We start from the raw sequence: 10,858 nt of genomic DNA, 5'->3' as shown, positions 1-10,858 counted from the left end.
ACTATAGTATGGGAAAATTCCCCTCCTCTCTCTCTTCATTTTTTCCCTTTATGTGCCAGCTTGGTCTACAACCAACGTCATGCAAGGGGGATTAAAAAAGAAACAGGCATTTCTGTGAGTTGGGAGTCAAAGACTCTTGGCCTCCCACGTATCTCCTGGCAAGGCTGAGCCCCAGTATGGATTCTCCAGTGTCTATTAAGGATGGAGGTCTGGCAGCAGCCCAGGGCAGTTAATAGGTTCTGTGTCCTCAAATGGTTTTCACGAAACACGCAGGAACTTAATAAGCTTTGAGACCTCCACTCTGCTGGCCAAAGCTGGTGGAACCTGCCAGCGGTTCACAAGGGGATGGGAAGGGAGGAGGCAAAGTGAAGTTGCAAACCTCTGGTTTGTTGCTTGCATTGGCCAGCAAAGCCAGTCCTGCTCTTGGACTGCAAAAGCAAAGCAGTGAACAACTCTCTGGCTGCAACAGTCTTGCTGATGGTGGGGACTGGCTGAGCACCGCTGCCTGCTGAGCTGGCTTGGTGCATGCTGAGCGCTGCTCTGCCACGAGCTGGGGTGGGGTGATGCTTCTCGGAAATGAGCTGCACCAAGGATGGGGTGAGGCTGCGCCACAGACACTGCTAGAACAATTCAGGCTAGTGTCCAGGTCAGGGACCTGGAGATCTTCCCCAGGTGATGGGAGATGTCCTCTGTGGCCATGTCAATGGCACATGTCACTGGGGCGTGATCCTGTCCCTTAGCATGTGTCACCAGCAGCAAAGCTGTGCAGTCCAGCAAAACAGCATCCCGGCTGTAAACTTGCTGTGAACCCGTCATGGGGAAAACACAAATGCCAAAAATCTGTTGGCACGTGAAGTCTTTCACCTTGATTGGAGAACCAGTAAACAAAGTCTGGCATTGCTTAGGTCTTCCCTAAGCTCGATTAGAGGAGAGCTATGGCATTCTTGTGTTTAGGTCAGCATCTGAACCAAAAATACCTGTTTTCATAGTGGTTCAGCTTAGAATAGCATTGGCTTTCTCTCCTGTTAGAGTGAATAAAACCTTAATAAGGCGTAGATGAGGGTTATTATTTTGGTTTGGGGTTGTTTTTTCTTGTTTAAGAATTGGGTAAATTTTGAAATGAAACATTTTTAACATGAATTAAAAATTAATTGCCTGGATACCATAAAACAAAGCAGATCTGGTTTTCCTCTGCTTTCCAGAGCAAGCTATAAAATATGTCTCAGGCACCCTTAAATGCATTTTCAATAAATCAGCCATTCATATAAAAATTGTCTGTTTGTACTTTGAAGTAGGAGGTAGGGATTTTTTTTCTCGTACTCTTATATAGGATGTGGTAGGAAAGGATGCGACCAGTTACATTCCCCATGAGACATAAGGATGTGGCTGGCATAGTGCAGAGTGAGGTGGTTCCATTTCAGCTTGAGATATTCTATGATTCTGTGTTTCTGTGTAGGATTTGGATAGTCATCGATCTTTTTTTGAGTCTAAAATGAAAGAACTGGGGAGTGAATCTGGAGTGGATGAACAGGGAGACCCAAAGGAGATGAAGGTGGCATCAGGGTGTATATCAGATCTCTGTGGTGTAACCACATCTGGATCTGTCGCCCTCCACCAGTGCTCTTGGCACTGAAACGATGTGGTGGCAGAGCACAAGGGACTTGGGGAAAGAGGAGTGAGGCCAAGTGCCAGATTCCCAAATTACTGGTTTATAATTACTGCAGCTTCTTTGAGAAGACAATCCCAAAGGCATCACTCACACTCATGACAAAATCCCTCAGTCAAAAGAAAACCATTCCAGAGCAATGAGAGCCATCCCTGAACTGGCAGAGTGTTTGACCAGACTGAAGTTGCGTGGCTTTCCTTCTCTGTTCCCGGGCACTGTGATGAGGAGATGCTTGCAAGGGTGAAGCCACGAGATGCCCCAGGTCATTATCAGACCCTATAAATGCAAAACAGTTGCTTTTCCCAGGAACTACAGATTGTTCTCTAGATGTTAAACAAGGTCCCTCCGTGTTTGTGCTTCCTACATCAAGGTGGTTTGGGAGAGGATGGGAATTCAGAGCAGGAAGGGTACCGGGACCAACTTGTTTCCATTCCTCTCTCCTCACTAAGAGTGTCCTCCGCAGCATAAATCCTCTACAGGCCAAAATAAAGGTCTTTTCTCAGTACAGAAAAAAACAACAGATACTTGTTCATCCAAATAATTTTTGCTGTTCAATGCACCACATTTCTTCTAAATCTTGGGAGCTGTATCACATCCCTCCAGTGAGCAAACTGTTTTCCAAGTGGTTGCCTAGATAACCTGCCTGTTTTCCTCAAGTTAGTCCAGCCAAACCTCTTTCTCTGAACATTCATCCCCTCATTACACTGACTTTGCGGATGAGGACTTGCTGGCGTAAACAGTGATTTAAAAATTTTATTTTGTGGCAATGTTCCACAGCTTCCTTTCCAATGTCTTACAAACTACAGAAAGAGCATCCTGGATGCCCTCAGTCTTTTATAAGAGGGATGAACGAAGCATCACTCAGCCTTTGAGATCAATACTAGCTCGGTTTTACAGGTAGTCTGTACAGAAAAACAGCCTGAAGTTTCATGCAGAGCCCACAGTAGAAAAAAAGGCATTAGTTTTTAAACTTTTTAAACTTCCTTGCTATTGAGCTATGAAATACCAATATTTTCTGTTGCAAACCTTACTTCCCTCTTCAGCCACAACAGTTTTGTTTACACGACGTGCTTTTTATTTTTCTACCTGCCCCCCGCCCCCCCCCCCCCCCCCCGCCCTCATTTGTGTTTTTTTAAGAAGAACCGTAAGAAAATTGAATGGAAACAAATTAAGCATGAGTGGGTTCAGATAAGAATGATTATTTGACATTATAGCAATAGGATTATGGAACACGCACTGTAAGCAATGATAGGGACAAAATCCCAGCTAGTTCTGAGACAGAGCGAGGTCGGTTCATTAAAAGCCGCGATAATAAGATAAATTTTATTTTGGTATGTAAAAAAAAATAAAATCCTTTCTCACCTTTTGTTCAGCATACCATGAGTGGGATGCAGTCAGATGCTTGCCTCTAAGCTTGGAGCCAGGCTGGCGTCGCTGGTGCTTTAGGTCTATGGGAGGTATTTTAATTCCTGTCCCAGAACCTGTTGCAGCTGGGAGGCTGGAAATGAGCCTTGCATGCAGCAGTTTAAGTCTGAGCTCAACATTTCCCAAGCTCTGCTGAGACACCAGGATGCCGGACTAGCACATTCCTAAGCACCTCTCTCCCCCGGCTGCTGTTTTCCAGGTTTATGTCACCATGCAGCACTATGGAGTGAACGGGTACTCCCTCCACGCCATGAATTCGCTGAGCGCCATGTACAACCTCCACCAGCAGGCAGCCCAGCAAGCCCAGCACGCCCCCGACTACAGGCCCTCGGTGCATGCCCTCACCCTGGCAGAGAGACTGGCTGGTAAGAACAACTCATGGCTTTTGCTGTTCCCTGGGGAAAAAAAAACCCAAACAAACCAACAAACTTGTTGCTTGCACTGAGTGAAACTGTTTTTCAGGAGCTGGAGTGTGACCTAGCTAACCGACGTGGTGTGCTCCTGAAAAGTGGCCATGTGGCCGAGCTCTGCTAGTGGCACGTGCCCTCCAGTGTTAGTGGCCAGTGGACCTGGCTGCAGGCTGGACCCCAATGGCTGGGGAGCCCGGCGGTGGGCAGGGACACAGCCCAACTATATGGGACTGAAGACAGAGAATTAAAAAGGCACTGAAATACATTTTCACAACTGAAAAAAAAATAAAACAGAAAATTTTACTTCCTTGTCAGTAAATAACAGCACGATGAATATGAGCATGCAGTGAATTGGATTTCCCCACCGAAGGGCTCAGGACTTTCATCCCCTAACAGCCATCTGCTGTCATGCCAGGCCATAGCCGGTTCTTCCACGTTGCCCCTTCTTGCAACTATTTTCCACTTCTTGTTCTACCAAACACTCTTTCCGGAAAGCAATCTTCATTTGGATCTTCTTTGGGTCTCAGCTTGACCCATTTCTTCCTGGGGATCCCAGACCTTGTCTGGGTGACACTTTCTTGCAGGTCCTGCTGGCTCCTTCTCTGTTGCTTTTGTATTTTGCCTTCCACAAAAGAACTTTTTTAGGCTCAAAGTAAGTCACATGTGACTTCACCCAGAGAGTGTTATTTACACAGTATTCTTGATGGTGGAACAGTGGGACAGGAGCTGCTGCTGCAGAACATCTGAGCTGTTTTTCTGTGTTCAGCGGTAATGAGAGCACTACATCAATACTGTCATTAGAAGGAAGGGCAAAGTCCAGATAGTATGTTATGATTTGGTAGGGGGAATTGTTCAAAAATAATTGATGGAGACCTGAGAATATTTGGTATGGTAGGGCAAATATATCTGTTCTACATTTTAGCCTACTGCAAAACACTCAGATCTGGCTGAGATCATCAAAGGCTACTGCAATGCGAAAGGTCAACAGCTGCAACATCACCGTTTTGGTCAGGGCTTGGACGCGGTGTGGTAGAGCAGACCTGGGAACCGGTATGCTGAAGTTAAAGCAAAAAGTTACTACAGATGTGATTCTAGAGATGTTCCCAGAATGGAACGATCTTCCCTGACTGTCTGAAAATTACACATCTGTTTTAAGATGGCTTTCTAGTTGTCTGATACTAAAGGAGAAATTAAAAAAAAGCGGAGTGGCTCCTTCCAGCCTAGAGTAGGTGGAAAAAAATTATATACCCAGACAACTTTAATGGGCTAAATTTAAGAGATGTGGGCTTAAGCCAAAATAAGGATGCAGAAGTCTCAGGACAGTCTTCTTAAGTGGGTAGTCCACGAAGGCACGGTGATAAAGGTCTCAGACTCTTTGGATCGGTGAACCACAGCTGAATCTCAAATCTTCATGCCAACAACATTCCCTTATCCAGCTGCTAGCAGTGACCTCCTTAACATGGTTCCTCAGACCGCTCGCTGTGGCCTGTGGGATCTCTGGGGGGCCATAGGTCACAGCTGGGAGTATCTGAACCAAAGTGGGATCAAGGAGACCTGGACTCTAATCCTGGCTCTACTGCTGGGCTGCAGAGTGGTGACAGCTGGACACTTCCCTTGTTCTGGTCATCCATCCCCTCCTTCCCTCCCCCTTTCAGCATGTGGGTGGTCAGACGGGGGCAGATAGCCCTGAACTCTGCGATGTGTCTTGCCGACCTTGGGGCTCGAGGTGCCCCTTTCCTAGGTGCAAGGATCTCTTGAAAGTTTTTTGTGATCACCTGTTTCTTTTACAATAGAGCATGGAGGACCTAATGTCTTTGATGCTAACTAGGGAAAAAGCAGAGGGAGATTGAAAAAAAAATATCAAAAAAGCTATTCTCATATTCTTGACCGGGGGATTCAATTGGTTTTCTGACCTCTTATCTTTAAAATTAATAACCCTCCTGGAAGACTTTCCAAATTAAATCCCATGGTTCCCTTGTCGGCTTATCATTGGTGGGTAGGCATTATATACCTACGAGCTGGTTCCTTTGCAGCTGCTTCACATTCTGTTACTTCTGAATATCTTTTGGTGTGGGTTATAGATCTCATTTGCCTTCCAGGGACAGTCAGAATAAAGCAGCACAAAAGCAAATGACCTTAAGTCAGAAAACAGAGGTTTCTGATTGTAACTGCAAAGCCTCACCTGCAATTTATATTCTCCTTCTTGCATAAAGCCCGAAAACATAGTTAAAACATTAAAATAATTGGTGGTTGGCTCTCGTCAGAGTGGCCAAGCTTAATGCATGAGCTGCCACCTCTGGGGAGCTGGTAGGTCTAACCTCTACTCTAGAAATTCAGGAATATTCCAGCCTGCAGGTAGGGTGTTTAACTAGTGTCCTTTCTCCTGGTTTCTTGCACTTGAAACACAAACGTTAGCTTTGTAAAACGTTTTGGGGTAGCTTCAATTTCTTGTCCTGGAACATCCCTTCTGCTTGCCTGGCTGCGCTGTGAACTGTGCCTGAATGCATCGAGGATGGTCTCTTCGCCTTTGAAGTGGCAGCTATGACCAGCGCTTTAACTCCCCGAGGAGCTCCGATACCTTGAACACAAAAGTCTCTTGTATGCACCCAACGCTATATTGTGTTTGGCCAAAGACCTTTAGCCTGATCACGTCTTTTCCAGGTTGCCAAACCCACGCTTCCTTGGCAATCGCCCAGAAAGGCGCTGCAAATGCTGACCTAGAATGAAACAGCTGGAAGTTTGGAAGAGGAATGTTTAAGCGGCACAAAGCTGATTTGCTACGCTCGTTAGCCAACGAATTTGGAACCTGGCTGTGTGGTTCTGGGGCTGGCCTGACAGCGGGTTTTGTTTTATTGTTTAGATTTGTGCCATGATGCTCGTGACAAAAGCACAAATAAACAGCATAAAGAGCCTTCATCTGGCTCCGCGCGGTGATAATGCTGACTTTTCTTCCTGTTAGGTTGTTTTCTAGTGTGTTCGTTCCTCCCTTCTACTGGAAGTCACATTCTTAACAGAATTAAAAATGATACCAGACACTGCTCTTTCTGCATTTCCCCTTTGAGAGCAAACCTCTCGCCAGACTATTTCATTCCAACACTGTAGCACAGCGTGTCCCAACTTGCATAATAAAGGTTGGGTTTTTTTCATTTTAAAGTAACTTATTTTCATTGATTTAAGATCTTTTTACTCCTGCTAACTGTTGTGCAATAATAATGCCTCTGGTAAAACAATAAGTCCTTTACTGTTGGCCTCAGATTTTCCCCAGTCTGAGTGTCTTGTCTGCCCTGAATTTTGCAAGCCCAGTTTGCAAAGTCAGACCTTGAGAGCAGGTCCTCTACTGAGAAGAGCCCAGCACATGAGCTCTGGGCTTGCAGTCAGTGGGGCTGGACTTGGTCCTGGCTGGTGTTTCCACCCCAGATGCTGGAGAGTGTCCACACTCAGCAAAGCGCATGCTTTCAAGCTAAACGCACATAAGCACATGAGCTTAAGCACTTTCCTGAACCGGAGCCCAGAACAGCTCTCCAATACCATGTCTTGAAGACTACAGTGAGCTACGTATGAGACACTAAAGGCTCAGCCTGGTGTCTGTGAAGTTGCATGTCTTCTAATGCAGCTGCAGCCAGCAAAACGAGCAGGAGGCAGCTGTGTTTGAGCTGCATGGATCTTCCCACCGACCAGCACCATGCATCACGGCAGCGTTGAAGCCTGCCAGAGCTCTGCCCTGGGCTTCAAGGAGGACACAACACATAATGTTGGACCCCTATCTGATTACAACGGTGAATCTCCTCACCTTGTTTTTAATTGTGTTTCTTAATGAAGGAGGTTTATGCCATGGCGGGGTCTGGGCATCTGTGTGTCCTGCCCCACTGATGTTGGAGCAGATTGGCTTATTTTGACCAAATTTAGCACTGGAGCCTCAACAGTTTCCACAGGTGTCATAGAAAGAGGTTACCTCTCCAGAACAGGCTTTCTAGTCAGAGGTTTTATCTTCTGGGACACCTCAGTTAACTAGAAATATCTATGTATGTATTTTATTAGATCTAATGCCATGAAGAAAAAATGTTTTCTATGTTCATCTGGTGCTAGCAAGTGTTTTATTCGACTGTCAGCATACAAATTCCAATAATTAAATTGGCCACTTTTCTTGTCTTCCAACGGCTGTACATTTCAAGACATCATTTTGGAGGCACGTTATGGATCCCAGCACCGCAAACAAAGGCGAAGTCGCACAGCCTTCACCGCCCAGCAGCTGGAGGCACTGGAGAAGACCTTCCAGAAGACTCACTACCCAGATGTGGTGATGAGAGAGCGGCTGGCTATGTGCACAAACCTACCTGAAGCCAGAGTCCAGGTACAGATATTTTCTGGGTTTGTGAGTGGGGATGCTTAAAGGAATATAGTGGGGTTCCCAGTGGGTTGACAGTTCCCCTGACTTTTCAGGATTCTTCCAGTGTAATCAAAGATTTTGGGCAGTAAAGTTGCCAGGCGTGGGGGTGGGGGGAATAAAATCATCCGAAGTCACACATCTGCTAAAGAAATTCTTAATCCACACGCACATTTTTTGAATTTAGGATTGTCTGAAGTGTACACTGGTTTTCATTTGTTCTTTCACATTTCTTTGGGGGAAATTTTAGAAACGTCAACAGAAGTCTACTTATTTATTTATTTGCAAGGCTTTTCTGGCTTTCTCAGAAGAGCAGAAACCCAAGTAATTCCAGCTGCTCTTTTCCACCAGTGTCAATATTTGTAACATCTCAGGCCAAGGTTTGGTTTTGTGGTGTGGTTTTTTTTTTTTAGTTTCAACTAGCACAACGTGCTTCATAACCTGCTGGTGGGGAAGTTCTTGCATTTCTGGGCTTTAAAAGACTAAATAGCAAGTTCTTCAGTGTGAAGTGAAAAGCAGTAGAAAAAAGCGCTATTCTCTATAAACGTCAAGACACTTCAAACTTCAAAATTTTTGTTTCCTCATCTAACTAACCAAACAGCACCAACAAGAATTGCAAATCTATTATTCCAATCTAGCTTTACTGATTTAGGTTAAAAAAAAATTTTGATTCCCTCTCCTCCTTCCCTAAATTCAGTTCCCAGATAAGAACTTATGCCTTTAATGACTTATTTTGAGTGTTGCTGCCATAGTTTCGGTACACTTAGAACTGAATGGTTTTAGAAACTGAGAGAGCACTGTACTGTAAACCAATGTAATGTTATCAGACTCAGCTGTAAGACATTCTGGTTGGACACAGCTGCCTGAACACTTTAGGAAAAAAAACACAAACCCCCAGAAAACACCACCAGTGGAGTGGCTTAAAGAATCAACACAAAGGACAGAAATTTAAAAAATATATTTGCTGTGCTATTTGTCGAAGCACTGAAAACAGCTAGAGCTCTTAAGATCCAACAAAGTGAAATGGCATTTGGGCACAGTGGGTTTGCAGTTACTCATTACTTGGTGTTCCCCTGAAGCTCCCAGTCTGAATGATGCTGAATTTGACACTAAGCTGGATTCTCACTGGTTTTCCCCCTTGATCTTTGTGGCACTGAAGGTTTGGTTCAAGAACCGGAGAGCCAAATTCCGGAAGAAGCAGCGTAGCCTGCAGAAGGAGCAGCTGCAGAAACAGAAGGACTGTGAAGGGAGCCACAGTGAGGGAAAGACGGAGCCGCCCATGCTGGAGACTCAAGCCACCACCCCGGAATCTGAGAAGGTCCAGAGCCTCCCGAGTGAGGTAGGCACAGACCTCAACCTAACCCTGTCGGAGCAGTCGGCCAGCGAGTCGGCGCCCGAGGACCAGACTGACAGAGAGGAGGAGTTTAAGAGCACCTTGGATGAGGCTAAAGTGGACAAGAGCCCTGGTGTGGACAGCAAGGCCTTGAACTGCAAGAGAGCAAGCCCAAAAGCAGGTGAGGGGCATCATCTTGATGGGGTGGTGGTGTCAGGACCTGGCATTTCCAAGGGCGGTGCTGGTGGTTGGGTCTAGTCCCTTCACTCCCTACGGTGTGGGTGCTTGCAGGTTGGCTGCCCAGACTTGTCTTCTTGTCCCCAGCACTTAACGGGTTCCACAGAGGGTATGATGCTTATTGTAGCAGGAGCACAGAAAGAGCAAAGACCTCCTGCTCAGGTTAAAGCTTGGGGAGAACAGTGGCAGCAAGAAAGCCATAGCAAAGAGGTCAGCCCCATTTCCACGCTGTAAAATGCCAAGTGTGGAAAAGACACACGCTCAGCTCTCCCGAGCTAACACAACCCCTCTCGTTTACCCTCCTGGTGCAAGAGAGAAGCCCTTGCTGCTGTCCAAACCCTACCGGGGTGTAGATCAGCACCTGCATCCAGCCTGTTGAAATAACCCCCATCCCCTCTGTCTCCTGCTACAGAGTCCCCTCTCAGCGCGACGGTGACGCCTTCATCCAGCAGTGGCCTGGGTCAGACTCACTCCTACTCCTCCTCGCCCCTGAGCCTCTTCCGCCTGCAGGAGCAATTCCGCCAGCACATGGCAGCCACCAACAACTTGGTCCATTACTCCTCCTTCGAAATGGGGACACCGTCTGCCATGCCCTACTTGGGCATGAATGTCAATATGGCGCCGCTGAGCTCTCTGCACTGTCAGTCGTATTACCAGTCACTCTCCCACGCTCAGCAGGTCTGGTCCTCACCCATCCTGCAGGCCTCCAGCTCCCTTCCAAGCCTGAACAGTAAAACGACAAGTATTGAGAACCTAAGGCTCCGGGCGAAGCAGCACGCGGCATCCCTTGGGCTCGACACCCTACCCAACTGACTGCCAGCTGAGCTACCATTGCCCATGAGAAGATGCACCAGAGGTTGGCACTAGACATGTCACTCCTTGAACCGCCCCCCACCTTCACCTCTTCCTGGAGTAAGGTGCTCCCTTTCAGGGAAAACTTTGCATTTAGTAACTTCTTATTAGCGCCACGATTGCATCAGACATTGCTACTGGCCTGGTCTTCACTAAATATTTAAGGAGAAAGGGGGTGAGGATGTATGTTCAGACAGACGAACTGTCCTCTGGACTGCCGTGAGTTAAGCCTTCAGGAGAAGCCCCCTTTCCTCATCCCTGCGATAATGTGCCAACTGTGTTATATACAACTTTTTTTTGTTGTTGTTGCGTTCTCTGGGAAAAGAAAGAGCCCCGCTTCGTCTTGTATATAGTTTATAATGTTGACAGCACCCATCACCTGCGTGTTACTGTCAGTGTTACAGAACTGTGACCTCTTTTGCTTTTATTCCCCCTTCCTTCCCAAATTTAGTAGCTAGTATCAAAGTTACCAATCAGCCATCCTCCCGACCTCAGCTCATAGCTAGCTGCTCTTCTTGGGTCAGCATCCAAAAGGCGTTTATAGCAAAGAG

At 46.5% G+C, this 10,858-nt stretch overlaps 1 protein-coding gene across 1 annotated transcript; it reads left to right on the top strand.

The window, feature by feature from the left end:
• The first annotated feature begins 3,287 nt into the window (after positions 1 to 3,287).
• Positions 3,288 to 10,268, top strand: DMBX1 (diencephalon/mesencephalon homeobox 1). Its single transcript, XM_005437392.2, has 4 exons — positions 3,288 to 3,454; positions 7,657 to 7,852; positions 9,045 to 9,399; positions 9,868 to 10,268. The coding sequence occupies exons 1-4, from the start codon at positions 3,303 to 3,305 to the stop codon at positions 10,266 to 10,268; spliced, it is 1,104 nt and encodes a 367-aa protein (XP_005437449.1). The 5' UTR covers positions 3,288 to 3,302.
• Positions 10,269 to 10,858: the final 590 nt, after the last annotated feature.

This window comes from Falco cherrug, chromosome 12 (genome assembly GCF_023634085.1).
Source record: "Falco cherrug isolate bFalChe1 chromosome 12, bFalChe1.pri, whole genome shotgun sequence".
In the NCBI taxonomy this organism is placed as follows: Eukaryota; Metazoa; Chordata; class Aves; order Falconiformes; family Falconidae; genus Falco; species Falco cherrug.
Note: the sequence above shows the minus strand (reverse complement) of the source record. Positions and strands in the feature narration are given on the sequence as shown.

Bases quoted from the DNA above. Each gene is read 5' to 3' on its own strand.
- DMBX1 (XM_005437392.2), top strand. From the start codon at position 3,303: ATGCAGCACTATGGAGTGAACGGGTACTCCCTCCACGCCATGAATTCG. The intron at 3,455-7,656 runs TGGTAAGAACAA...CTTGTCTTCCAA, and splicing joins ACCCTGGCAGAGAGACTGGC to CGGCTGTACATTTCAAGACA. The intron at 7,853-9,044 runs GTACAGATATTT...GTGGCACTGAAG, and splicing joins TACCTGAAGCCAGAGTCCAG to GTTTGGTTCAAGAACCGGAG.